General features: G+C 52.7%; 13 protein-coding genes across 13 annotated transcripts; 8 read left to right on the top strand and 5 right to left on the bottom strand.

Annotated features, from left to right (window-relative positions):
* Nucleotides 1–424: 424 nt before the first annotated feature.
* On the top strand, nucleotides 425–1,493 carry J4E85_005010 (uncharacterized protein; the record flags this gene model as incomplete). Its single annotated transcript, XM_051469260.1, has 2 exons — nucleotides 425–1,348; nucleotides 1,398–1,493. 2 exons carry the CDS (start codon nucleotides 425–427, stop codon nucleotides 1,491–1,493), a joined length of 1,020 nt encoding a protein of 339 aa, XP_051327475.1.
* A 614-nt stretch (nucleotides 1,494–2,107) lies between these two features.
* On the top strand, nucleotides 2,108–2,896 carry J4E85_005009 (uncharacterized protein; the record flags this gene model as incomplete). Its single annotated transcript, XM_051469259.1, has 2 exons — nucleotides 2,108–2,349; nucleotides 2,401–2,896. 2 exons carry the CDS (start codon nucleotides 2,108–2,110, stop codon nucleotides 2,894–2,896), a joined length of 738 nt encoding a protein of 245 aa, XP_051327474.1.
* Nucleotides 2,897–3,343: 447 nt separating this feature from the next.
* On the top strand, nucleotides 3,344–4,630 carry J4E85_005008 (uncharacterized protein; the record flags this gene model as incomplete). Its single annotated transcript, XM_051469258.1, has 1 exon — nucleotides 3,344–4,630. The coding sequence occupies one exon, from the start codon at nucleotides 3,344–3,346 to the stop codon at nucleotides 4,628–4,630; it is 1,287 nt and encodes a 428-aa protein (XP_051327473.1).
* A 754-nt stretch (nucleotides 4,631–5,384) lies between these two features.
* Nucleotides 5,385–7,316, top strand: J4E85_005007 (uncharacterized protein; the record flags this gene model as incomplete). The annotated part of the gene is made up of 2 exons (XM_051469257.1): nucleotides 5,385–6,023; nucleotides 6,075–7,316. The coding sequence occupies 2 exons, from the start codon at nucleotides 5,385–5,387 to the stop codon at nucleotides 7,314–7,316; spliced, it is 1,881 nt and encodes a 626-aa protein (XP_051327472.1).
* Nucleotides 7,317–8,688: 1,372 nt separating this feature from the next.
* Nucleotides 8,689–9,373, top strand: J4E85_005006 (uncharacterized protein; the record flags this gene model as incomplete). The annotated part of the gene is made up of 2 exons (XM_051469256.1): nucleotides 8,689–9,090; nucleotides 9,158–9,373. 2 exons carry the CDS (start codon nucleotides 8,689–8,691, stop codon nucleotides 9,371–9,373), a joined length of 618 nt encoding a protein of 205 aa, XP_051327471.1.
* Nucleotides 9,374–10,397: 1,024 nt separating this feature from the next.
* Nucleotides 10,398–11,918, top strand: J4E85_005005 (uncharacterized protein; the record flags this gene model as incomplete). The annotated part of the gene is made up of 2 exons (XM_051469255.1): nucleotides 10,398–11,043; nucleotides 11,719–11,918. The coding sequence occupies 2 exons, from the start codon at nucleotides 10,398–10,400 to the stop codon at nucleotides 11,916–11,918; spliced, it is 846 nt and encodes a 281-aa protein (XP_051327470.1).
* An 803-nt stretch (nucleotides 11,919–12,721) lies between these two features.
* On the top strand, nucleotides 12,722–13,765 carry J4E85_005004 (uncharacterized protein; the record flags this gene model as incomplete). Its single annotated transcript, XM_051469254.1, has 1 exon — nucleotides 12,722–13,765. One exon carries the CDS (start codon nucleotides 12,722–12,724, stop codon nucleotides 13,763–13,765), a length of 1,044 nt encoding a protein of 347 aa, XP_051327469.1.
* Nucleotides 13,766–13,924: 159 nt separating this feature from the next.
* On the bottom strand, nucleotides 13,925–14,516 carry J4E85_005003 (uncharacterized protein; the record flags this gene model as incomplete). The annotated part of the gene is made up of 2 exons (XM_051469253.1): nucleotides 13,925–14,197; nucleotides 14,265–14,516. The coding sequence occupies 2 exons, from the start codon at nucleotides 14,514–14,516 to the stop codon at nucleotides 13,925–13,927; spliced, it is 525 nt and encodes a 174-aa protein (XP_051327468.1).
* A 648-nt stretch (nucleotides 14,517–15,164) lies between these two features.
* Nucleotides 15,165–15,923, top strand: J4E85_005002 (uncharacterized protein; the record flags this gene model as incomplete). Its single annotated transcript, XM_051469252.1, has 1 exon — nucleotides 15,165–15,923. One exon carries the CDS (start codon nucleotides 15,165–15,167, stop codon nucleotides 15,921–15,923), a length of 759 nt encoding a protein of 252 aa, XP_051327467.1.
* A 197-nt stretch (nucleotides 15,924–16,120) lies between these two features.
* On the bottom strand, nucleotides 16,121–17,472 carry J4E85_005001 (uncharacterized protein; the record flags this gene model as incomplete). Its single annotated transcript, XM_051469251.1, has 2 exons — nucleotides 16,121–16,997; nucleotides 17,048–17,472. 2 exons carry the CDS (start codon nucleotides 17,470–17,472, stop codon nucleotides 16,121–16,123), a joined length of 1,302 nt encoding a protein of 433 aa, XP_051327466.1.
* Nucleotides 17,473–18,569: 1,097 nt separating this feature from the next.
* On the bottom strand, nucleotides 18,570–19,808 carry J4E85_005000 (uncharacterized protein; the record flags this gene model as incomplete). The annotated part of the gene is made up of 3 exons (XM_051469250.1): nucleotides 18,570–19,181; nucleotides 19,269–19,704; nucleotides 19,759–19,808. 3 exons carry the CDS (start codon nucleotides 19,806–19,808, stop codon nucleotides 18,570–18,572), a joined length of 1,098 nt encoding a protein of 365 aa, XP_051327465.1.
* Nucleotides 19,809–20,273: 465 nt separating this feature from the next.
* On the bottom strand, nucleotides 20,274–22,726 carry J4E85_004999 (uncharacterized protein; the record flags this gene model as incomplete). Its single annotated transcript, XM_051469249.1, has 2 exons — nucleotides 20,274–21,929; nucleotides 22,007–22,726. The coding sequence occupies 2 exons, from the start codon at nucleotides 22,724–22,726 to the stop codon at nucleotides 20,274–20,276; spliced, it is 2,376 nt and encodes a 791-aa protein (XP_051327464.1).
* Nucleotides 22,727–23,398: 672 nt separating this feature from the next.
* On the bottom strand, nucleotides 23,399–24,492 carry J4E85_004998 (uncharacterized protein; the record flags this gene model as incomplete). The annotated part of the gene is made up of 2 exons (XM_051469248.1): nucleotides 23,399–23,922; nucleotides 23,979–24,492. 2 exons carry the CDS (start codon nucleotides 24,490–24,492, stop codon nucleotides 23,399–23,401), a joined length of 1,038 nt encoding a protein of 345 aa, XP_051327463.1.
* Between the last annotated feature and the right edge of the window lie 24 nt (nucleotides 24,493–24,516).

Raw genomic sequence — 24,516 nt, 5'->3', positions numbered from 1 at the left:
ATTTGCGCCACGGCCGACATTACCCCTGGCAGCAAGATCCTCTCTCAGTGCTACTAATGCTATAGCATCTTTACTGCTTACAGCTCTTTTCAGCATCGCGCCGTGCTGTTCACTGTGAATAACCCTGTCTTCTGCTCCTGCCCTGTGCCTCCGTGGGCGTCGATAGATCCGCACGCCCTGGCATCTATCTGTCAAATGCCAATTATCCATTGGGAGAATCTGTGCCTGAGAAGATTAGACAATTAGTAGTAAGAAAGAAAAGGAACTGGACTTTGCTCTAATCAGGCGTGCCATCGCCACCCTCACAGACCACGTGCGGAGCGCGGAAATCCGCTCCGCAAGGCTGCAGCATAAACCGCCTGCCCAGCGAGACATACGACCTTCACGTTCTCAACTACCAATGCCCAGCGCCAATTCGCAAACTATGGAAGCCATGCCATCTTCCAATACTGCTTCACCACTTCTTGCCCTGCCGCGCGAGTTGCGCGACGAGATTCTTGGCTACCTGATCCTACCGCAGTACGTCTATACATCGACTTCGATAGAGGACACCCAGCATTTGTACAGATCGCGTCAGATACCCTTGGATACATATGTCGATACACGCATCTATCTCCCTTCCCGTCCACCTCCAAACGTCCTAGCAACGTGTCGGCAGCTACGGGAAGAGTGTCTAGAACACCGTCTTCTGCTGTCAAGGGTCACTCCAACAACGCCAGACTCGGAGGAGCAGCCCTTGAGTAATGTCGTGGCTGAGAGGCTTGGGACCGAATTTGCCGAAGAAGCAGAGCGTGCCTGCGACGATGACGCTCTGCGTATTACAGTGGAGGTCCAGCGCCAGCTACGTGGGGCTCACGGTTACTACGTCCCAACGCGCGAAGAGATGTCACCTCGTTTCCTCGCACTACTTCCAATTATTGGCAGGACTAAAAAGCTTAGGCTGGCTATCTGGCCCGGATACGACTGGTGGAATGGTGGTCCGCAGGTGTTCATCGATAAACGCGGGAATGCTCGCGTCAACCCTGGTGAGGCAGCGAAGCCCAATGCTGCCTCAGTTGCCATTAGCCGGATCCTCCAGTACTTCCCTCACGTCGAAGAGCTCAGTGTGGATGTCCTCATGCAGGCATCCGATGGTGGTAGATGGGACTTGCCAGACAAAAAGTGGGAAAATGTTCAGCCTTGGTTGGATGCACCCGTTACACCTGCAGTAGGAGAGACAGTGAGGCAAGTCACTAGGAAGCTAACCGGCTTCTGGAAGACATCAGAACCGGAGCCCTTCTACATTCAGCACGAGGTTCGTCAATCGGGTAATACTTGGAAGGTCGACAGGAAGGGCGATATGGGCACCGTGAGTCGCTTTCGAGCCATACGTATTTGTCTGTCGCTTACAATTCCAGCCGACGATGAAGTCCTTCTGCGATACCGGCAATGATGCCGACATGGAATTTCTCAGATCGCTCGTAGTCGAAGAATCTTTCGTCCGAAATGATTAGAAGACATGAAGCTGAGGTCATGTCTAGACCCGCATGAGCGTCGGAAAATTACTGTGGCCCTACTCCTTAGTCCCACCGACGTTTATATTGCCCTCATCAAGCATCGGCGAAATGTTTCAGGCGCACGGAATGACTTGTGGGGAAGCTTGACTTGACAGACAGGGATCCATGCGCGCGGAGCGTTCCCGACGCATCGCAAAATCGATGCACATCACGAAGAACATCGTCTTTCGACAACTAACTGCTGATCAGCTTCTGAGGTTCTTCCGTCAGCTCCATCAATACTAAACTACCAGGCAAATCCACCAATGTGCCAAGTGGCCCTCCCACCTTTCTCGGATGATCGACAAGTCTACGGCCTGACCATGGGACACCCTTGAGAGGAGTAGCGTCTCGTTTGGGCATAGCTTGCTTGACATGTTCATTCCTTCGAAACAACGGGGTCGACTACGAACACAGATACTCCGTGAGCACGTTCTCCTCTTTCCATTTCTTAGCTCGTACGATGTCTGACGTTGTACTTAAAGCCGATCTGCATCTTCCCAAGTCTACAATACACAGTCCAGATAACAAATAAACTACGACACTCCTTTCTACTACTACCATCTGTCAACATGAAGTTCAGCGCGCTCCTCATCGCCAGCACGGCATCTCTCGCCCTCGCCGTACCTACCGCTACGATCCAGAAGCGTGCAGACTACTGCGGCCAATGGGACAGCGCCGTGACCGGTGATTACACCGTCTACAACAACCTCTGGGGCCAAGCCGACGCCACATCCGGTTCCCAATGCACCGGCGTTGATGGTCTCAGTGGCAGGACCCTCAAGTGGCACACTTCATGGTCCTGGGCTGGCGGGTATGTCCTTCTCTCTCTCTGACACCAAACTCATACTTACATCGCCTCTAGCCCTGGACACGTCAAGTCCTACGCCAACGTCGTAACAAAGATCACCCAAAAGGCCCTCTCATCCATCAAATCCCTTCCTTCGGTCTGGAAATGGTCCTACGCCGGCGACGACCTCATCGCAAACGTCTCCTACGACCTCTTCACCTCCTCCAAAGCTGGCGGTGACCCCGAGTACGAAATCATGATCTGGGTCGGTGCTCTCGGAGGCGCTGGTCCCATTTCCGCCACCGGCAGCCCCATTGCTACCGTCACCCTGGCTGGCAACAGCTGGAAGTTGTACAATGGCAAGAACGGCCAGATGAATGTTTTCAGCTTTGTTGCCGAGAAGCAGATTAACAGCTTCAATGGCGATTTGATGGAGTTTGTCAAGGAGGTTACTGGCAAGCATGGTATGCCCAGCAGCCAGATCTTGACAAGTGTTGGAGCTGGCACTGAGCCTTTCTCTGGTAGCAAGGCGAAGCTCTCTGTTACTGAGTACAGCTTGAGCATGAGCTAGATGCATCCCGCTCTTGGTTTATTGGAAACCTTGTAGATGCACATATGCACCTCTTCTTGTATATACTTTTGTCTTACTCTGCACATACTTCTCTCGCGCACTGCACATACAATGATCAAAACATTGCTCTGGCTTCTTGCGCGCTATTGTGGTATCTACACTTCTTGCTCGACTTGGAGGATGGTATCGCGGGCCGCTCTTCCTCGTCTCGCTTCTGAAAACTGACGTTCCTACTCCACGTTACACGAGGCAGCCACCGATAGCATCGTCTAACCTAACCCGGTGCGCAATGCGACAGCGTCACTGGAGGCCTGACAGGTAAGCTTCAACAAGCCTTAAGAAGCTCTTCAGCCAAGCTGCAGGTGGAGATGAAAGAACCAGACCAGCGCTGATCGTCAACCTCTTTCTGTAATACTACAGTGATCTATGTCAAAGAGTAACAAAATCATGGCACCAAAAATCGCAATCATTGGCGCAGGCCCCGGCGGCTGCATGCTCGCACGCCTGTTACTCACCCAATGTGACTGCAGCACCACCATCTTCGAAGCAGAAGCCTCCATCAATTACCGTTCACAAGGCGGTACCTTGGACTTGCGCGCCAACACAGGTCTCGCTGCAATAAAACTAGCAGGCCTGTGGGACGAGTTCCAAAAGTACGGCCGCTACGACGGCGAGAGTCTGCTTGTCACCGACAAAAACCTCACGACATGGTTGAGAAGAGGTGGACGAAAAACAGCAGACGGGAAGCTGAGCCCAGGAGACGCACCAGAAATCGATCGTGCAGATCTGAGGAGAATGCTCATGGAGAGCTTACCTCATGACACCGTTCGCTGGGGGTACAAGCTCTCGCGCGTCGAAGAAAGCAGTTCAGGACTACGTTTGTGTTTCGCGAACGGCGAAGTGCTAGACGGCTTCGACTTGATCGTAGGTTGCGACGGCGCTTTCAGCAAAACACGCAACCTCTTAACATCAGAGAAGCCATACTACGCCGGTCTAGGCGGCTGGACAATGTACATACCCAACGCCTCGACCGCTGCACCAGACCTACACAATTTCGTCAACAGAGGCAGCGTCTTCGCCTACTCCGACGGAAAATCGCTGTCCATACAACAACTCTCCGACTCCTCCATCTACGTCGCCTACTACGGCCAGCACCCAGAGGATTTTGCCCAAACATGCGGTTTCGACGCCCAGAACGACGTCGAAGCAGCGAAATCAGTACTGAGGAAGGAGCTGCACGATTGGTCACCCCAGCTCCTCGACGCAGTAGAAAAAGCAGAGACAGGACTCGTATGGAGAAACCTCTACCAACTCCCCGTAGGCTTCACCTGGCCACACAGACCCGGCATCACGCTCCTAGGCGACGCAGCGCATGTCATGACGCCATTTGCAGGAATTGGCGTTAACACGGCGTTTTACGATGCCATAGTTCTTACTGAGCAGATCGTTGCGTACAGTTCATCTAGCTCCGCCGGCGGCGAGGGTGTTAATCAGGTGGAGGCGCTGGGACGGTATGTAGAGAGGTATGAGAAGGAAATGTTTAGGCATGCGCATGCTGCGCAGCGGCGTACCGAGGGCGCGAAGAATGCTATGTTGTTTACGCCTGGGGCGCCGAGGACGAGTATTGAGTCGTGGGTGCTTTGGCAGGCGGAGGAGCAGCTGCCGGGGTGGGGGAGGGGGCTTGTTGGGGTGGTTGTGTATGTGGGGTATTGGGTTTATAAACTGTTTGTGTAGAAGTTGGCAATGTCAGTCAAAAGGTGCATGCTCTTCTTGTTGGTGTTGGTCTTGTCTAAACGGGCATAGGAGTTATGGAGGAAGGCGCGGTATCACTTCGGAGCATGTTGGCTGCCTGCTCCCAAACGAAAACTCGCGGAGCTCTCCACTCCGACCTTCGACACCGCTTTTATCTCCTAACCATCACTTATCGAAATGTTACCTCGGTAGACACCAGTTTTTATCGTTTCCGATCTACATATGCACCTGCTACATTCATCCAAGTCGACCCAGTGAAGTATTGCTGAACCTTTCTCGCTTTAGTGCAAGCTACCCGCATCGGCTCGTAGCGACCAATAGCCGCAGAGCACCCAGACATGTGCGTCGCGCCGTACTGCATCTCAACTATAGCCCGCGAACGCAGCAAATCAGAGCTGCTGCATTTCTGCTGATGACGACTAACTACTAGGTTGCATCTTCAACTTTCCTACTTGCGATGCTCGCCCCGCTACCGTTAATCCCACCATCCCGTGTCAACGCTACCGACATGGCAGCATGGTCCCTCCACGAGCTGTGATTGAAGGGTTGCGTTCCGTGAACTTCTGTTCCTGCAGGCATGACGCAGTAGAGACGCAGAAACGTCCAGGCGTAGCTTGCTTGGAATCCTGAAGCTTGAAAATGGCTCAATCCTCTCGAAAGCTACAAAAAGGCCCGGAGAGCCGGTAGCTTTGGGCTGGCAAGTTCGATCGGCGTCCTCCAGCAGCCGTTTGTCAATATGAAGCTTCAATACCTTTCGTTGCTGCCATTGGCATCTATCGCCAGCGCTAGCTGGTCGAAGAACATCAACTACCGCTCGCCTTCGGAGCACCACCCTGCCCTAGGTGTCTCAATCCACAAGGTTGTCAAGAGAAACGACCCAGCAAGCACCTATGCCGCCTCCAGCTTGAACTTCACCCATGGCGTCGCTTCAGGCGACCCATACCCCAACAGCGTCATCCTCTGGACCCGCGTCGCTCCTCAAAGCGACAATTCGCAGTCCAATGTCACGGTCACCGGCTACGCACCTCTTTTCGACCACGACAACGAGAAGTACGTCCAGGTTTCCAAGGCACCAGTCTGTGTCGAATACAAAGTCTACGACAACAAGAATTGCTCCACAACCGTCGACTCTGGAAAGGTGTTCACGAGCTCTGACGTAGACTTTACCGTCAAGGTCGAGGCCAAGAACTTGAAGCCGTACACGAACTACTACTACCAGTTCAATGTGTGCGGTTCGGAGAACAAGAGTCCTCTTGGACGTACAAAGACCACGCCAAATGCGGACGACGATATCACCGATGTTAGCATTGCCGTGTACAGCTGTGCAAACTACCCATTCGGTTTCTTCAACGCCTACGGAAACACCGTTCGCAAGGTGCGTACTGGAGACTGGTCATATTTTCTACCGAGCTAATTATCAAACCAGGACTCCGTTGATTACGTCGTTCATCTCGGTGACTACATCTATGAATACAAGAATGGAGATTACGGCTGGGGCAACTCGCTTGGCCGCATTCCTCAGCCAGACCGTGAGATCTTCACTCTTTACGACTACCGAAGGAGGCTCGCAACTTACCGTACCGACCTTGATCTCATTGCTAGCCATGAGCAATTCCCTTGGATTCCTGTTTGGGACGATCACGAGGTTGCGGACAACACTTACCGTGACGGCATGTCTGAACTCAACAACACTGAAGACTCTTTCCTCCGCGACGGTGGTGTCTCAGTCGACCAGCGTAAGATGAACGCTGTTCGTGCTTACTTCGAATGGATGCCCATTCGTCAAGTCGACATGGACGATAATCTGCGCATCTGGCGTTCGTTCTCCATCGGAAAGCTTGTCGACTTGATGATGCTCGATACCCGTCAATATGATCGTTCCATCACCGATCTCTACTGGAACACGGACTACGTTCACGACATCTCCAACGATGCCGGTCGCTCCCTGATGGGCTCCCGTCAAGAGAACTGGTTCTACCGCAGTCTTTCCGAGTCTTCCGAGCGTGGCACAACATGGCGTATCGTCGGATCTCAGATCGTCTTCTCGCGCGTCAACCAATCCGCTGCCTACGGAGAAGACAACCCGCTGAACTACGATGCATGGGATGGTTACCAATCGAATAAGAACCGCACGCTCAACCACTTGTACAGCAACAACATCAACAACAACATCTTCCTCGCAGGTGACAGCCACGCTTCATGGGTCAGCGACCTCATCTGGCTCGACGAGAAGGACTACGACTCCAGCACCGGCGCCGGCAGCATCGGTGTCGAGTTCGCCGGCTCAGCAGTCACATCCCCCTGCCCCTACGGCGCGAACATCACCCTCGCAACCGCCAACAACTACTCTTCCATCATCCAGTCTTCCAACGCTGAGCTCCAGTGGCAGGACCTTTACTACCGCGGCTACTTTGAGATGCACTTCACCCACGACGAGATGACCGCTAACTTCTTCGGCCTGCCTACTGTGGTTACGCGCAACGGCTGGGAAATTCCTATTGCCAACTTTACGGTCAAGAGTGGAGAGAATAGGCTACAGAGGCCTGTCGCTGGTGGTATGGTGGAGAGTGGAAGTTTGAAGGGAGGAAAGACGGTGCAGACGAACTTGACTATTGATACTAACAATGGTACTTGGTTCGTTAGTCAGGCGGATTTGGAGGTTTTGTAGAGTAGCGGATGACTCGGCTCAGTTACCCAGCATCCCAAGCCCGAGCTGGACCTAAAGTACCAAGAAATAGACACATAAACAAACTGCTCGCCGACGTATTTTTTGATTCCTTGGAGGTGATTACTTGAAACCATAAACAACGTTGGCTGGGCGTTTGAACCGTCGTGCTGCTAGGGACCCGAGCCCGGCTTGACAACTCGGTAGTGCGCGGAAAGTGTGTGGAGGGAAGGCGGAGATCAGGCCGCTATCGGGTAGGTCTTGGCATTCGTCCACTGGTGATGTCATTCTGTCAGCTGGAAGCACCGGGAGCTTCTTCTTCCTGAACATCACAACTAAAGTCTGACAGTTCACCAGACATACACGGCATTACAGCAGATTGCGATGAAGACCAACGTTGATTCACCACATCGGGCAACTCAGTGATGAGTGGCATTCTTCCAGGGCACTTACGGTGCTGCAGCCAAGAGTACCTAAGAAGTTCACTAAACTTCTCCGCTGCGGACACCAACGTCAAGATCAATCGAGACCCGAAGGTCTATTTCAATTCTCTGGGGAAACGATAGCGCCTTACGAGTACGTTTGGTCGACATTAAGGCCAACACAAGCTAGCGCCTTGGGCACGTAGTCCCTTTTCTGTCAAGCAGCGTCAGCACAGCCACGCGGGTAGGTCGATCATGGCTCAAAAAGGAAGACTTGGTGAAGGAGTAAGCCCGATCAGGAGCTGGGGTAAGAGTACGGATCTTACTCTACCCGCACCAAGATAGCTAGGCGATATCTTGGGGGCGATCGTGGGCTTGATGGATGCAAGCTCGCCTTGCAAAAGTATGGGATCTTCCGTTACCAAGACGGTGGACGGCGTCTTCTACGGCTCGTTCGAGCGCTGTGCTCATTGGGCGCACATGCTAGGTTTCTAATGGGCTCAACTCTCGTTGGCCAGATTCATGCAGACGGCAGCCTCGCATCGGGGTTCACTCCTTCCGTCTAAGTTCTTGTCAGCAAAATGGAGATACCAAGACCACTACCCATACCGCGGGTCACGCCTTACATCGCATGTACGGGCTCGGCCATGGCGGAAATGATCTCAAATCATACTGTTGACTTGGCGAAAGCTACGTTGAAGATTTCACCAAGACACCAGTGTCCATCTCCAAGAGTCTTTACCACCGATCCATGCTTGCAGTGCGTCGTCCACCGATGTCATCGGACCAGGGCAGAAGGGAAACGAAGTTGAGCTCTGATGGTGAAGTGGAGAGCCGTATGTGTATAAAGGACCGCACAGGATAGCTTCATTTATTTCTCATCAGCATCTCACATCCTCCTCACTACATCTACATACCATCCTACAGCTTCCGCTACTTACACAACATCCACCATGCATTTCACCACCCCCGCCCTTCTCGCTCTCATCTCCGCTCCCCTTGCCTTCGCCGCTCCCACTGCCGGCAAGCACGACTACAAGACCGACTGCAAGAAGGACTTGGAGGCCAAATGGAACGCTAAGGACAACGGCTGGAAGAAGAACGAGAAGCTCTTCTACTTCGACGCCGAATACGTCGTCAAGGCCACACCCGACCAGGTCATCGCCAACACGGGCGCACCTGCACCCGGCCAGCCCGGCGCCAAGGGCCTCTTCAAATATGGCATCAACATCGCTGAGAACACCATCTGCTACAACATCACCCTGAGCGGTGTAACTGGAGACTACCAGTCCCCAGCGCTCACTGCGACTCACATCCACGAGGCTGTCAAGGGCAAGGCTGGACCACCCAGACTTGTAAGTTTACCCCCTTTTCCTCTTGCATTCCGCATGCTTGAGACGATTACTAACACACATCTCACAGGCCTTCCCCAACCCTACCGGCCCAGATGAGCGCCGCACTTCCGTTGGCTGCCTCAAGGGTCCCTTCACCGTTGGCGTCATCAACCCGACTACCCAGAAGGATCAGGCTGATGGCTTCCACGTTAAGCAGATTGTAGCTAACCCCAAGGGCTTCTTCACTGACTCGCACACTGCGCAGTTTGTTGCTGGTGCTGTTAGGGGTCAGCTTGGGTACTAAGCCTTCCTTGGGACAGTAATAGGGGGAAGAAGTAATTGTTGAGGATAATACCTAATAATTTGGTAGTTTCTAATGTCTAAGAAATGAACGCATTGTCTTTATAGAGATTTCATGATGTGACTTTTCCGTGCTGGTTTCCGTGCTTGAAGTTCGTAAAGGGTCTTGATTGCAATCCCGGTGGTTGTGTACCATGGTTAACATGTCGCGAACCCTGAATACTTCGTAGGCAGCAGCGCAATAAAGAGAGACTGAAAAGTTTTGCAAAGTCACACTCTGTAACAGATCTTTTCGTCGCCTATCGCTCATACGTACAAATGGCTACCTACTTCTAGGAAGTATTTCCTACTCCTTACCTTATCCTCCACCAACGTTACCAGTGAGTACTTGACCTCTGGTCTTAGGCATTACTGACTCATAAGAATCCGCTCAACGTTTCAACACCAAAGAAATGCAACCTTGGAACATGCCTATTCTAACCATCCTGGCTATTCGCAGGCATCGCCGGGGACTTATAGAAGAGCAACAGAAGTTGATTGAAGAGATCAAAGAGATTAACGACCAAACTCACGCTCTGACTCGAATCAGGGAAGATTTGGAGGATATTTCACGACATATCGATGAGCTAGAAATCCGATACGGCATAAAGAAGCGGTAAAGATGGGTTTGGTCAGATATGGCTCATGGCTACACTCTCCTCTCTCGGAATGATTTCGGAACATCTACGGTGGTGAAGTAATCACTTCTCCACATTGATACCATTCAACTCAACCCAGATTGTAAATAGAAACTACACCCTTCTCAACTTGATCTGGTTATATGTATGTCTTTCGGCTCTTGCTTGATATCCACAAGTCCTCGATCGTATCCCGTGGTGAAGATGAACAAGGTGTCCAACCGCACTTTCCCTTCTGGGCCATGCTCTCGCGTTTGCTACCGCTAGCGCGCCTCGTCTCTCACCACTTACCACTACCGAGCGACTTCCAACACCAGACTCTGCATCGTCTCTGTCGCCCAATTGACTGCCATGGCGCTCTCAAACCCCGCCTCAGATACCGCAGGATCAGCGATCTCACCCCACAAAGCCGGTCTTACCAGCGCACTCGGTATGCTCGCGATGCAAGACCCCTCCGTTCCAACACCCGGCAAGTGCCACATCGATAGATGCGCCGTCGAGATTATGATACAAGTGGCTGAGAGTCTGGGATACAAGGGTCTATGTTCTTTGGCACGCGCCTCGAAGCGCTACACAGAGGCTGCGCAGGATGTCCTCTACCGCTTTGTCGACCTTCGTCCGGAGGACCAAAATTCAGAATATTTAGAGAGTTCAGATGACGAGTCCACATTCGACCGTCCCACCAAGTCTGCTCTCGCCGTGTTTCTCTGGACCATCAAACAAAAGCCTCACCTGGCTACCAAAGTTCAGGACTTATGGTTCCTGCCGCGTTCGCTACCTGTCGAGTATCCACAGCTTATGTATTCCAGCGTGTCGCCCGTCTCTCTAATGGTCAAGCCCGGAAGCTATGTAGTCGAAGTAGACGAGAAGAAGCTCGCTTGCGATCTCCTTGCTCGTCTTACCGAGTTGCGTTCTTTGACCATTACCGCTTTGGACGACTACACCTGCATGACCGAATTGGACAATCCTGATAACTATGGCCTTCCTTATTGGAAAGGTGGGATCAAGGGGATTGTCTTCGGAAGACTCCCGACTCCCGTAAGAAATCTCGTGCGTCTACCCTGCTTTTCGAAGCTTACATCTATCCACCTCTCTCATGGTTACCTGGACTGGCCGGTCGTTACATTACCTACACTACATTCCCTGTGTGTAGGAATCCGGGCGAGGTTGGAGACACCGTCACAGTTTTACGCCAAAGCACCCAATATCACATCTCTCACAATTGAAGCTGAAGACGAACCTCAAGACGTCGACTTCCGGGGAGCGTTAAATTTTCTCGGATTTCTCCCAAACGTCCATACATTGACTTTGGGTTCGTATATGTGGGATGTGGGCCACCCCAGATTTCCTCAGAGTGATAGAGACCATATCGGCCATTCAGTCTCAGGGAATACGGGGTCATTTCACCCACACGTCGTACAGACATTGCTTAGTTGGGGACGTTCAGTCGAGAATCTGATCTTCACGTACGCAGAGCCTGTACATTTCGGCGATACTTCAACTATTCGCCTGGACGTCAGGTCATACGTACAGCTCCGGCGGATCCAGATAGCCGAATGTGCTTTGGTGGATAGTCACAAGTTCCAGCGACCTGCAGGATCCAGCCCGTCTCAGCTGCTACCTCGTTGCATTCGAAATCTAGTCATCACTCATCCTAGATCTCCAGGGCCAGATGACGGGGACCGCAAGTTAAAGCTCGCGAGCTGGTTAGGGGAGCTGACCAAGACCGACTTTCCAGACCTGGAACGAGTTGAGGTTGTGTGTTCGGTCGGATATGGAGATGATATGGGATTCAAGCAGCGTCTTGAGCAGTCTGCAGAAGTTCGCTTCCTCGAGACTATCGGTGTGGCAGTGGTGGTCAGGAAGGAGTGATCGACAGTAGAGTGCGTGCCGGCGTTCAGTCGCCAAATGAGCGTCGGACATAGCCATCTTCGAGATGGCACTAAAGGACACCTAAGAAGTATTCGCTGGAAGTCTTGTCGAACGACTTGCATCGTGTTAGGTAGCATACACCTTCCTCCAAGGTGCATTGAGCCAGGCATTAACAGAATAACGAGATTCTACTCACACAACGCCCATCGTGCGCGTCTTCTGTTAAGTGCCTATCCTATTCTCGTCGTTGATATGTGCGACCTATGATCGAACACGTGCGTCAGGTACGGAGATGATGGAAGTCTGACGCGGTGCCGCTTGACGATAGTGTCAACGTGGCGATGTCGTTGTTAGCAGCTGCGGCGCCAGGCGACCCGTTTCAGGTTGCCTCATCAGTCGTATCCGCAAGGCATCAGTATTGATTATCTTACTCAGCTGCGAATCTCCCCCTCGCGCATTCCTCCACAACCTCCCTTGTTTGCACCTCCACCCATCATCTCATTTCGACTCATCGCTCAGTCTTGCATCACGCGTGTGCGCACGATCCCTTTGTGCGAGCGGCCAAACAACGCGGCACCCTTCGGAGTTGTCGTCTGACCGATCAGAACGCTTCGGCGATTGGATAGTGCCGTATACGAAGGCAGGACTATTGTTTCAGCATCGCGCGATACCCGTAGTCCCGCGCTGTTTCCGTTGTGTGAGGGAAGCTGGACAGCGCCCCTGGCACCATCGTGTTCCTCGCATCGCACGTATTCCGCTAGCGTGCTAGGCACGCTCAATTACACGGCACCCCACACTTTACCATGAGCATCGTCATGGCATCCGCATCGATAAAGACGAGCGAGCTGTTGCGCTGGCAGCCATGGCTTGCAGAACACAATATCGCTGGTTTTGAGCTTAAGGGCTGGATCACCCTCATCGCATTGTTACTTCCCCTACTATGCGTCTTCGCTTTCAGAAAGTACCGCAAGATGCAATACCAGAACAAGAAGCCGTTCCGATTTCTGGACCTACCACAAGAGCTGCGGGATATGGTGTACGAGCATTTCCTTGACGATCCCATCTACCCACCACCAGCGCGCAACGAAATCCAGCGCTCAACGCTGAACTGGATGCGACCCGCGCGCTGGACATCCACATCCACATCATCGCCTGTGCGACACGAGAGTAAATGGATATTCCTAGCGAACAAGCAAGTCTACTCAGAATACATGGACATGATCTGCAAGCGCAAGACCTTCCACTTCAGCGTCACGCCCCAGACATACAAGCCCGCCACAACCATCCCTCCATCTGCATTCCCAGCGCCATCAACACAGGACAACCGGGTATGGAACATCTCGCCCGACCTGCTCTCCAAAGTGCAAAACTGCTCCCTCAAACTCGTCACAACATCCTCCATGCTCGGCGTCACAGACCCGCGCTCCATGACATCCTCATCCTGGACGCTCGGCCGCCGCATGCGCGAGCAACTCAAACACATGTCCAACGTCAAGACCTTTACTCTCGACGCCAAAGCTCTCGGCGATCCCCTCTGGAATCCGCTTTGGATCTGGTACCACGCTTCCCAGTCACTCAAGATGCTCGGCACGGAGTACTCTGACACCGTGCCGCGGGGGCCACAGCTCACTGGCATAACATTCAGTTTGGATACGTGGAGCCCGGGCGAGAACTACTTGAGGAGGGATGAGGCGAGTGGTGGGCAGTGGGTGTGGTATTGCATGAAGAACCATCTTATTGGGATGGATATGGGTGCGGACATGACGGTGAGGGAGTTTTGCGCAAAGTTGTATCAGGAGTGCAGTATCTGTAGAGTGGATGAGGAGGGGGATACGACTGTGATTTGAGATGTTGCCTGGGCTGGCCCTGGCGGTGTTTGGGCAGGAACTTCTGGATTGTATTGATAGCTCCGGCGTCTATTTGTAGCTTTTTCCTGCGCATCGCATGCGCATGACTGTATTCCTAGCACTATTCTTATATCATCTAAGAGAAGCTATTCTCAGCCTTTACTTCTTCTCCTCCATCATCTCCTGTGCAGGCGCAGGCAGTGTCGCATACCGCGCCATGACCTCGATGTTCTTCTCCTTCATCATCTTCTCATCCGTCTTACTTATCTCAGCCAGGGTCTTGAAGTAATCGATGTAAAACGCGGGGGTATACGTGTTGAAGAACTTGGACTCTTCGTTTGTAGGGTTCGAGAAGGTGTGGGGTGCGCGGATGGGTACGGTAACGTAGTCTCCGACGTAGGCATCTTGTATGGCGCCGTCGGGTGCGTGGAACTGTGAGGAGAGTTAGCTGTCTGATCTGGTGAAGCAGGATGAGATGAATGGGAAGGTAGATACGTACCCGAACCATTCCTTTGGTTACAAGGAACGTCTCGTCGTGCATCTCATGCCAGTGTGCTGGCGGCCCAGGTGTGTTTGGAGGCAGTGTGAACTCTGCAGAGCCTATGCGGTTGTCTGTTCGCGATCCATCTTCCATGACTCTGCAAGTAATTTGGCCTAGTTTGAGTATTTCGCCTTGCTTTGCGGAAACAAAGTTGATGGGTCGGCGTGGCATCTTCATGCTTGCCATTGCTTGTCGGGCTTCGTCGTCCATGGTGAGCTCGAAAGTGAGAATCTGGAGTGGTGAGGTAGGTAGAGTTGAGTGTCTTTTTCGCGGGTTTGTTAGGTAAAGGTGAGCTGAGATGCGCGGAGAGACCCTAGGTCAGTCATATAAGAAGTGTGGTGGATGAAGAGGCTCAAATGTAAGCGCTGGACTTCACTACTGCGGAGAGCCGGCGGATGGCACAAGAGCATGTGTGCCCTACAGGTTGATCGGAGGTCCGCACCAATGGACGACTGCGGAAAAACATCACTCGACTATAGGTAGACAGTAAGTATCCACAAGGCAGTTTCATACGTCAAGTTTGTAAGATGATGCGTTGTCTGAACTTTGATGAGATGGTGCCGTCGCGGGGAATGATGCCCCGCCAGCCGCGCCTAACTCAGGGTTAGCGCGGGGCCTTTCCCTTTTTGGCGGGCCTGATCCCTTCCCCACCTTTGTCCGCCCTGTACGCCCTTCCACTTACCTGCAGCGTACCTGCATGGCTGCCTATCACTGGATGTCGCTGTTACGCGTCTGATCGCTGCCTAGGAAGCAGCATATTCATCAAAGCTAACCTTTCCACACACCTGAAGTCTACTAAACACTGGCCAGCTCATCTCAAACCCCCAGCATCCCTGAACAACCACAACTCCCATCAAAATGTCGCAAGAGACCCCGCAGAAGATGCCGAAGAAGATGTGGAACGTCCTGGAAAACAACCCAGAGGTCATGAACCACCTGGCTCAAGACCTCGGTCTGGACACGACAGCGCTCTCTTTCTACGATATTTACTCACTCACTGACTCCGACATGTTGAGCTTCATCCCGCGACCAGCGGTAGCCCTACTTGTCATCATTCCTCTGACACCAACCTGGGACGAGGCCCGAACAACAGAAGACAAGGACAAGACCGAGTATGAGGGTAAAGGCGACGCCGAACCCGTCATATGGTTCAAGCAGACCATAGGAAACGCTTGCGGCAGCATAGGCCTGGTACACTGTCTGCTCAACAGCGACGCTGCACAGCACATCCAGCCCTCTTCAACACTAGCCCAGATCCGCGAAGACGCGCTACCAAAGCCCATCTGGGAGCGCGCGGGAGTGCTCGAAGACTCCGACGCGTTCGAGAAGGCTCACGCAGACGCCGTGAAACTGGGAGATTCTGCACCACCTGCAGAGATCGAGGAGGCACATACCGGTCAGCATTTCGTGGCTTTCGTCAAGGCGAAAGATGGGCACCTGTGGGAACTTGAAGGTGGTCGCATGGGTCCGCTTGATCGGGGTGTGTTGGGGGAGGACGAGGATGTGCTTAGTCCGGCTGCGTTGGAGAAGGGTATTGGGCGTTTGATGAGGATTGAGTCTGAGAAAGGGGGAGACCTGAGGTTTTCTGCGATTGCTCTGGCTCCGGCGATGAAGTGAAGGTGTTGCATCTGGTCCATCTGATACGCCAATTATCCTCCGCATGTGAGTTTTTGCTTCATGCCACTGCAACACATCTCACAACCAAGACATTTATGCTCTTTCAATCACACGACTTATATGGGCACATTCATTATGTAAAGATATGTCTTGTATTGTGTGTTCTCCTTTCCCATCTACTAAAAGTTTGAGCATACTCAGTCTCCATACCCCGCCTCACTCATAAACGGACTCTTCCCACGTATGCTCTTCCCAAACCTCAACAGAATCAGCGGAATGAAACTCAACGCCAACGCGATAAAGCCCAACAGACTACTCGCCCAATTAAACCCCAACGTACGATACATACTCTGCGTCGCAAGCGGCAAGAAAGCCGCCATAAAGTTCTCAAGGAAAGCAATGCCTGCAATAGCACTCGCAGCATACTTCGCATACGCATCAACCACATATGTCGTTACTCCCGCTGTACTGCAGAACATACCAAAGCCCACGAAAGCGAGCGATATACTGGGTACGATCCATGGGATAGAAGAGTAGGACGTCCATGCAAAGTAGAACAGTCCACCGCTCAGACCGATGAACGAAGCTGGGATGCTGAGATAGAGTCGCGCTTCTGGAATCGGCTGCCCTGGAGTTTCGATGTTGCGTTTCGCAGATGCGAAGTATATGCGGTCTTGGATTAGAGATGCGATGAGGCCGATGAGCTCCCCGATTACGACGGCGCATTGCACGAGGCCTGTGCCGAAGAAAGACCAGCCGTATAGTTCTGAGAAGACTTGTACGATGGACTGCGTGAACATGAAAGCTGTGCCGATGCAGAAAGCGCTCCACAGTCCAAAGGAAAGGACGACGCCTTCGGTGCATAGCATACGCGTTGGTCGAACGAGCGTCTCCCTGAGGATCTCGCCAAAACTTGTGTGCTCTTTCTCAGCCTGGGCATACACCTCTTTCCCCGTCTTTGCGCGAACATGACGTGCACGCTGGGCGAGAATGACATCGGGTCGCACCTCAGGGAGAAGGAAGAACAGTACCGGCATAAGAGCGCTGTAGAAGATGATCTGACTCAGGAAGATCCTATATCCAGATTAGCCAGAGTCCCGCGCAGCAACTAAAACATGACTTACCATCGCCAAGTCGTATGCTGTACAACCAAACTACCAAACACAGGCCCCATATTAAGCCCCGCAAGCAATGCGAAGATGTAAAGCGACGTCCCGAAACTCTTCGCTCTCCCATCCCTCCAGATATCGCTTACAATCCCCGATGTGATATTTGCAAGGACACCCGAGCACGAACCCGTAATAATCCTCGTTATAATCAACGTCGCGAAGTTCTCGGCCAGCGCTTGCGGGATGATGAAGATGATCAATACCGCGTAGATGGCCATGTAACTCCACCGCACACCAAAGTTCTCCATTAGAGGTAGTCCTAGCAATGGTGCTGCGGCGCCTCCTAGGTTCCAGCTTAACACCGGCCAGTACGAGTGCGGAAACGCTTCATCGCTGACGTCGAAGCTGGTGTTGATTTGCTCGGCGGCGGATGTGAGCATTGTGCCTGAGACTTGGACGACGAAGGTCATGGTACAGGCTAGAAGGGTAGTCTGCCATTTCTTCGTCGGAGAGAAGTTGAAGGGGTTGGATGGGTCTGTTGGTGAGGTCCAGGTGATGAATGTGGGATCGGACTTTGAGGTGGGCGGTGGTGTAGATGCTCCTGATATATTCTGATTCGGTCGATGATCTCGCTTTTTCTCTGTCGTCTGCGAGCTTAGACTTGCCGAAGATGTCGAAGGCAGTGTTGGAGAAGCCATGAAGGAGGAGAGGCCACGGCTAAGACGGACCTAGCGTTGCCGGGTCTGGCTTATACGTCGGGGTTGTTGGAGGCGAGGGTGCGACTAAGCAGCAGTCACCCAATGCTTACACACACCTTCACACCCCTTCCCAGTCCAATCACAGTTAATATGCTGTTGTAACTCGAGTGCGACTCATGTAACCAGACGCGTAGATGCAGCTATCCGCAGCGGTACGCGCCTTTTGCCCGTGAAACTTCCTTTGGTTCTTTTCACAATGACCCCAGAGCTCAGAATTCGCATGAGCCAAAAAAGACCTTCTCAGAACACAAGCCTTTCACAAGCACCAAACCCAAGGAACCGATGTTGTCTGGGAGCTTGGTAGTTGAGTGGAGTATGGGAGACCAACAACAAGCTCGCCCCATTTTGCTCGGCGGTCACCACCATGCGAGGTGCAGACAAAAACCTGACTCTCGCTGACATCACGGTTCATAACATGCCTGACTAAGTTCACTGGATCGCTCGTGCGGCCTTGTTAACTATAACGTAACGAAAAGTGGAAGCGAGGCAAGCGCTGGCTTGGCGGGCCGTAGGTCTGGCATGGTGGGGCGGGGTGCATCTAAGATCGAGGATTCCTGGGGTTGGGGATTAGTGCACATGATGAGTGAGGTTCTTTGGAGGATTGCGAAGGTTTTGGCGATGGGAGGGATGGTGATGGTTGAGGAGATGCGATGGAGGCGTTGAAGCCGGGATGTAGCCGAAGATTTTGACGCTAAACTCTATTTGTTTATCCCGACTTTATCAACTTCTTATTCCAGTCTTCTTACACATACCTATAGATGTACCTCTGATCTGGCCGCTCACACATAGTCCTCCCTCGTTCCCTTTTCCGCACTCCGATAAATCGCCTCAATCATCTTGTGCCTCACAACAGCCTCCTCCCAAGTCGTGACACTGCCCTTGCCTTCTCCAGCCCATGCATCCCAAGCCCTACCCACATTGAACGAAGGGTCTGCAGCGTTCTCGACCTCAACCTCTTTCAATCCCTCTTGGCCCAGGGCAATTTTGACTGTAGGCTGGAACATCTGCACATGTCCGTTCGGTCCTTCCAACACGAGCGTACCCTCGGATCCGATGATCTCCCAGTAAAAGTCCCGTCCGGTGCGTGAAAAACCTGGCGCATATGTCACGTCGACATTTCCGCCGCCGTTGACGAGTTCTGCGGTGATGGAAACGAAGTCGTGAGAGGTTTTCGCCTTCTTTTCTCCAAGGGGCTTGTAGTTCTCGTCTACGAGCTCGAGCTCGGGGTATCTGTTCGACAGCACAGCGGAAATGGAGCGTAGTTCGCTGGAAAAGACGTAGCATAGAGCGTCAATGGCGTGGCCGAAGGGAATAGTGAGGATGTTTGCGCCGTTTTCCACGGGGTGCATGTACATGTAAGAGGGCATAGTTGTGCCGCCGAATATCATGCCCTGTTGTTTTCTGCGTTAGCAAGCTTGTTCATCGCATAGACCATATGCTTTCCATTCAGTTTCAAAATGATAGACATGAGAACTCACATGGCCGAACATCGTCGTCCCCAAAATCTTGCCCAGCTTCCCCGACTCAACAATCTCCTTCGCTTTCAGAATTGATGGGTTCTGGCGTGCTTGCAAGCCCACCATGGTCCTGACACCTTTCTCTTTAGCCAACGCCGTCAATTCTTCTGCTTCTTTCTCATTGCGAGCTAATGGCCATTCGCAGAAAACGTCTTTTCCCGCTTCCAGAGCCGGACGGATGAGATCATAGTGTTGGGGCACGTTGACGCTAACAGCAATGATGTCTACGTTAGGATCCTGGGCGACTGAGTTGGGAGAGTCGTGCGTAGATACGGAGTCTAGCGAGTACTGTTTGGCGGAAGCCTGAGCTGAAGCGAGAGAACTGTTCTGAAGAGCGGTGAGCGTATAGTGCGGAGTGCGTTGGAGGTAGGGAAGATGGGACTTCGATGCCCAGGATCTGGTGTTGTGTCAACTGCCGATGCTCATCAGTTCAAGAACAATGCGAATGTACCCTTTAGCAGATAGGCCAATGAGGCCGATGCGCTTTTGTGAGGTGGCCATGATAGGTCAGTACGGTTCGCGACTTTGAAGGATTGTCAGCACGGTGAACGGTGAGCAATTAGATGCTTACTCAAAATAGCGAATGAGTACCAATTTCATATATCAAACAGCGGAATGACTTTGCATTCCGGTATTTCCGCAACCTCACATCCAAAGCGGGTCCGGCCGATTGGTGTCGCGTCATTGTCGCGTGGCATGCATGACGCCATTCGCAGCTCCCCCGCTTTTCGTCCGGACGCGATTGACATCCAATATCTCGGTTTGTCTACTATCTCGCAAAATCCATGTCCGTGAATCTGGCATCACGCAGAGAATGACGTTGAATGATTTCGTCATGATTCCTATCGACACAGTTTATCCTAATGTACAACTCAGGCGTGTAGTTCAGGCGTCAGGTACAACTTTGAGGCAGCGACTCGCCTCGTATGTGTGAGCCGTATATCCAACCATCTCCATGAGGCTCTCCTACGATGTCTGGTCCATCTCCTCGTCTTCGTCCTCACCGTAACTTTCCTCGTCATCACCGTCATTACCATCCTCATCGCACCTCTCAGGGTAACATCCATACAGTCGTGCATGCTCATAGTCTTCGTCCGCAATACGCGCATGCTCCTGTCCCCGGGTATAAGCCTCATTCACGAAATACGGCCGCGAAGTCGCCAAGCCAAGAGAAGGCTCAGAACCCACAGCCAGACGACTTAACGCCGCCGCACTGTTCGGGACGAAAGGGTCAGCCGATGGAGATAGCGCATTTGAAGCCGACGTCGTTAAACCATACGGATTCTCCGTAGCTTGAAAGTCTCCGGTATTCCCAAACGTACCCGCCACCTCTTGTCCCGTAAACGGCATTCCAATCTCATTCTGCACCAACTTCTTCGTATTCCATCCGTTGGCCTGAGATAAATCTGCATAGTACTTCTCGTTTTGGCACTGCTCGCAGAAGTACGTTCCGTGTCTAGCTTTCAACTTTCCGATCCTATCGAGGCAGTCCTTGTGGTACCAGCGCACTCTGCAGTCCTTGTTCATACACTGTGTGATCTGGACCTCGTTGGTGCGAGCGGGTTTGCGGCAGGAGCAGATTAGGTCGGTTTTGGCGGGAAGATGCTGGAGGTGGGTTTCGAAGGCTTCTTTGGTGACGCCAATTGGCGCGGTATAATCAGCGGCTGGGTCGCGTTTGCGGTACATGGGCGCCTTCGGTGAGTGCTTCTTGCCTGCGGGTTTTGACGGAGGGCTTGGCGTTTTCTTGTTCGACGATATTTTGCCCTTGTTCTTTACAGGCGTATACTCGCCGCCCGGTCCGAATGGATCATAGTCCTGTTCTGATATGTCGGATGGTACATCACTCAAGTCCGTATCGTCGCCATCGACGTCTTTGGTCTTGACCGCGCGTTGAGGTGTCGAGGGGCCCTCGGGATTTATCACCGTGAAGAAATTGCGGATGTCGGTGCCCTTCGCTCTGGCCATACTCTCTCGCTTTATGCGGTGATTGGTGAAGAAGCCGCGGACAGCGTTAGTATCGATATCGCGACCGAACCTGCGACTACCACTGCCGAAATCCGGAATACTGTCTGGTAGCAGTGACTTGCTGCCGAGCTTTTCGTAATCTTCGTGTTGTACAGACTCCGGATCTCGATGGACGTAGATGCGCGTCTTTGAGATGCGCTTCTTTGGTTTAACAGGAGTCGGCGGCGGAGAGTTGTAAGAGAAGCCCAAGGAGGGGAGTGGAGAGTAGACACGGTTGAGACTAGTTGAATCCAGCGGAGTTGTGAAAGAGCGTGGAGAGCACTGTGGAGAAAGCGGTTCACCAGCGCTCCTTTTGTCCCCAACGAAGAGGACATTGTACGGACTTGTCCATGAGGCCTCGCGATCTTTGAACGTAGGGAAGATTCCGAGACTGTGGTAGGACGTATAGTCAACGGCTTGTGTATGCGGAGTTTCGTCTGTGACGCCATCCAGGTATAGCGACCCAGTGGTTGAACAGGCCAGCCCTTCCACGCTCCGATCGTCCTCCAATTCGCTATCCTCCCTCAGATCGTACAAATCTTCCTTCGATGTAGGACGCCGAATAGGCCGGATTAGGGGATGGAAGTGTCCAGCTCCTTGGGGTTGACCGACGGGCCCCTTGTAGACAAAGTCAGTAGATGCTTTCATTCATGCGACAAGGTTGTCATGATCTTGGGTTATCGGCCGTAACATACATATAGAGGATGTTCGACGGCACGCACCTCCGCATGTCTGTCAAGAAGCTCTCCGATGCAGCCCAGACAGTAGGTGGGCAGCTGCTGACCTCGAGACACCAGATTTCTAACCACCTGTGTCCACAATGGATCCTTCATCCTTGATCCGCTGCGGCGAAATGGAAAGATCCTACCGGCAGCTACGATGATATCTGAGGCCGGCTCAACAGTTCCCCAGTCAAGCAGCGGCTCGAGTGTGACGACGCGAGAGTGTTGAGCTTGTCCAGTGGCCTTTCTCTCTGTATCCGGACAGGAGGGGTTGCCGCAGGGTTCCTTGGAATTGTCATTGAAGATGAAGACGACGTCGCACATTATTTGATATCGTGTTCCGAGTCCTCTTCCTTCGAGGAGCTGTGTGACAAGCTCTGCATGCTCAGCGAGAACCTGATCACAGCTCCAGCGATAGCTTTGAGCAGCGCTCATGAACCTCAAAGACTGATGGCCTGGCTTTGTAATGCGAGAGGATTTCTTCCAGAGCATCGTTTGCAGCTTGAGATATTGCTCTTCGCCATCGTCTAGCGTGGGCGATGTTATGCCCCGATCCTGAAGGAATTGAACGAATGCTTCGCTGGCTTCCTTGCCGGTCTTAGGAAAAAGGTAATGAACGCTCCAAAGGTCATCTTGATTAGTGTAGAAACCTTCGAAGGAGCAGTCGCTAGAGCGCTCGCTCGACGAAGCCATGTCGTGCAGTGGGGTCTATGCTGTTAGCATAGGCTGAACTTATCCACAAGATGGGAGCATCGGTCACGACTGTCGCGTGTCTGGACGGGGAAGGGGGCGCGTGCGGGAGGTCGCTCTCATGCGAAGGGTCTCATACGAAGGGGACGGTTGCAGTGCCACGGGCCGACAGACTCCGCTTGTCGCACAACGAGCGGTGACAGGAGACGCTCGTACCAGTTTTGAAGACTTTTTCGACCTTTTGGCATGCTCTGAGTGGGCGCACAGTATGAAAAGAACGGTAGCGAAATGACATCCATTGGAACGCATGTGGAGTGGAGCACGTCAAACGAAACGCGAAAGAACCACGCGCAGTGAAAACACGCGTCTTGAAGTGAAAGTGAAAGTGAAAAGTGAAGAAAACATGTACGAAACCACGCACAGCACTTGGCCAACTCGCATACCTTTGGGGTTTATGCCTTGATACGACCATACGCTCACATGGCATGTTCCAGGGACGTGGCTGAGCTGTGAGGATTTTGGTAGAAGTGCAAGAGCCCTTGCTGCGGACATGGCCAGGTGTTAGACGTGCTTACAACTCTCACTGGATTTTGGACGTCAATGTTGATGATGAAGGCACCCCACGGGGGCATATGTGCTCGTGTTTGGGGTTCCTCGGTTTGCGATATCTTCCGTTTACAGAATGGCATTGATCTCGTTGCCGCTCACCATGCCCTCTACAGTCGCCTTCAATATCTCACCAAGGTTCTTGATCGACGTTGTCGAAAACCATGCCACATGCGGACTCAGGGTAATGTTAAGGTCCTTTACGTCTTCCTCCAGCAGCGGGGTATCTGCAGGTCCACCAAGTGGTTCCACCTGGTATACGTCGGTCGCATAGCCAGCTATGCGCCTCTGCTTCAGGGCTTGCACCACAGCAGCCTCGTGTACTATGCCGCCTCTCGCGACGTTGATTATGACGGTATACGGATGCATCTTCTCGAGCTCGGGAGTAGAGATGAGGTTGAGTGTCTCGGGGGTTCGCGGTAGAGCTAGGACGAGGACTGTGGAGTTGCGGAGCACATCGTCAAAGGGTATGCGGTCGTCAGAGGCGTCAGGGGCTGGAAGCCCGGTGTCTACGGGAGGCGTCGATGGTGTCTTTCGACTCGCGATAAGTACGCGCATGCCCAATGCTTGCCCTAGCGCAGCTATTCGCTTGCCTATCACCCCGTGTCAGCGCAGGACTTCTCATCCTGATTAGGATATGAAGACCTACCGATGCCCCCATAGCCGATAACGCCCATAACCTCATCTTTGCAGGTCATCGGAGGCATGCCGTCCGGCAGGCGCATGTAATCCTTCACGCTGCCCGCCGTCTTCCATTCGCTGGGGTGCGCACGAGTGATACGATCCAGCAAGGCGGTGCGCCTTCTGGATGCAAAGTATAGACTTATGGCATGTTCCGAAACCGCGTCGAGGTTGGCCCCCGGGCAGTTTGTAACGCGAATATTGCGGGCCCGGCAGGCGTCCAGGTCCACAGGGTCTGTTCCGGTCGCGGATATGGCAATATAGCGGAGGTTCGGAGTAACACTGGGGCGCAATGTTTCGGCATCAAGCTTAATGGTGGTAGTAATGATTATCGTTGCATCGTGGATGCGCGAGTGGAGCTCTTCACGAGTCGAGGTGGTCTTGTACGCTGTCAGTTTGTGGGTTGTGGAGGCTGGGAAGGTGAATCCGTGGATGGGGAGGGGCTGCTGATGCTCCTCAAGGGCTACAATCTCGTGATGCATGGCGACACAGTCACACAGCATTCG

Source organism: Alternaria conjuncta, assembly GCF_024043145.1.
Source record: "Alternaria conjuncta strain BMP 0040 chromosome Unknown scaffold_6, whole genome shotgun sequence".
NCBI lineage: Eukaryota > Fungi > Ascomycota > Dothideomycetes > Pleosporales > Pleosporaceae > Alternaria > Alternaria conjuncta.
This window is presented reverse-complemented; position numbering and strand designations above follow the sequence as displayed.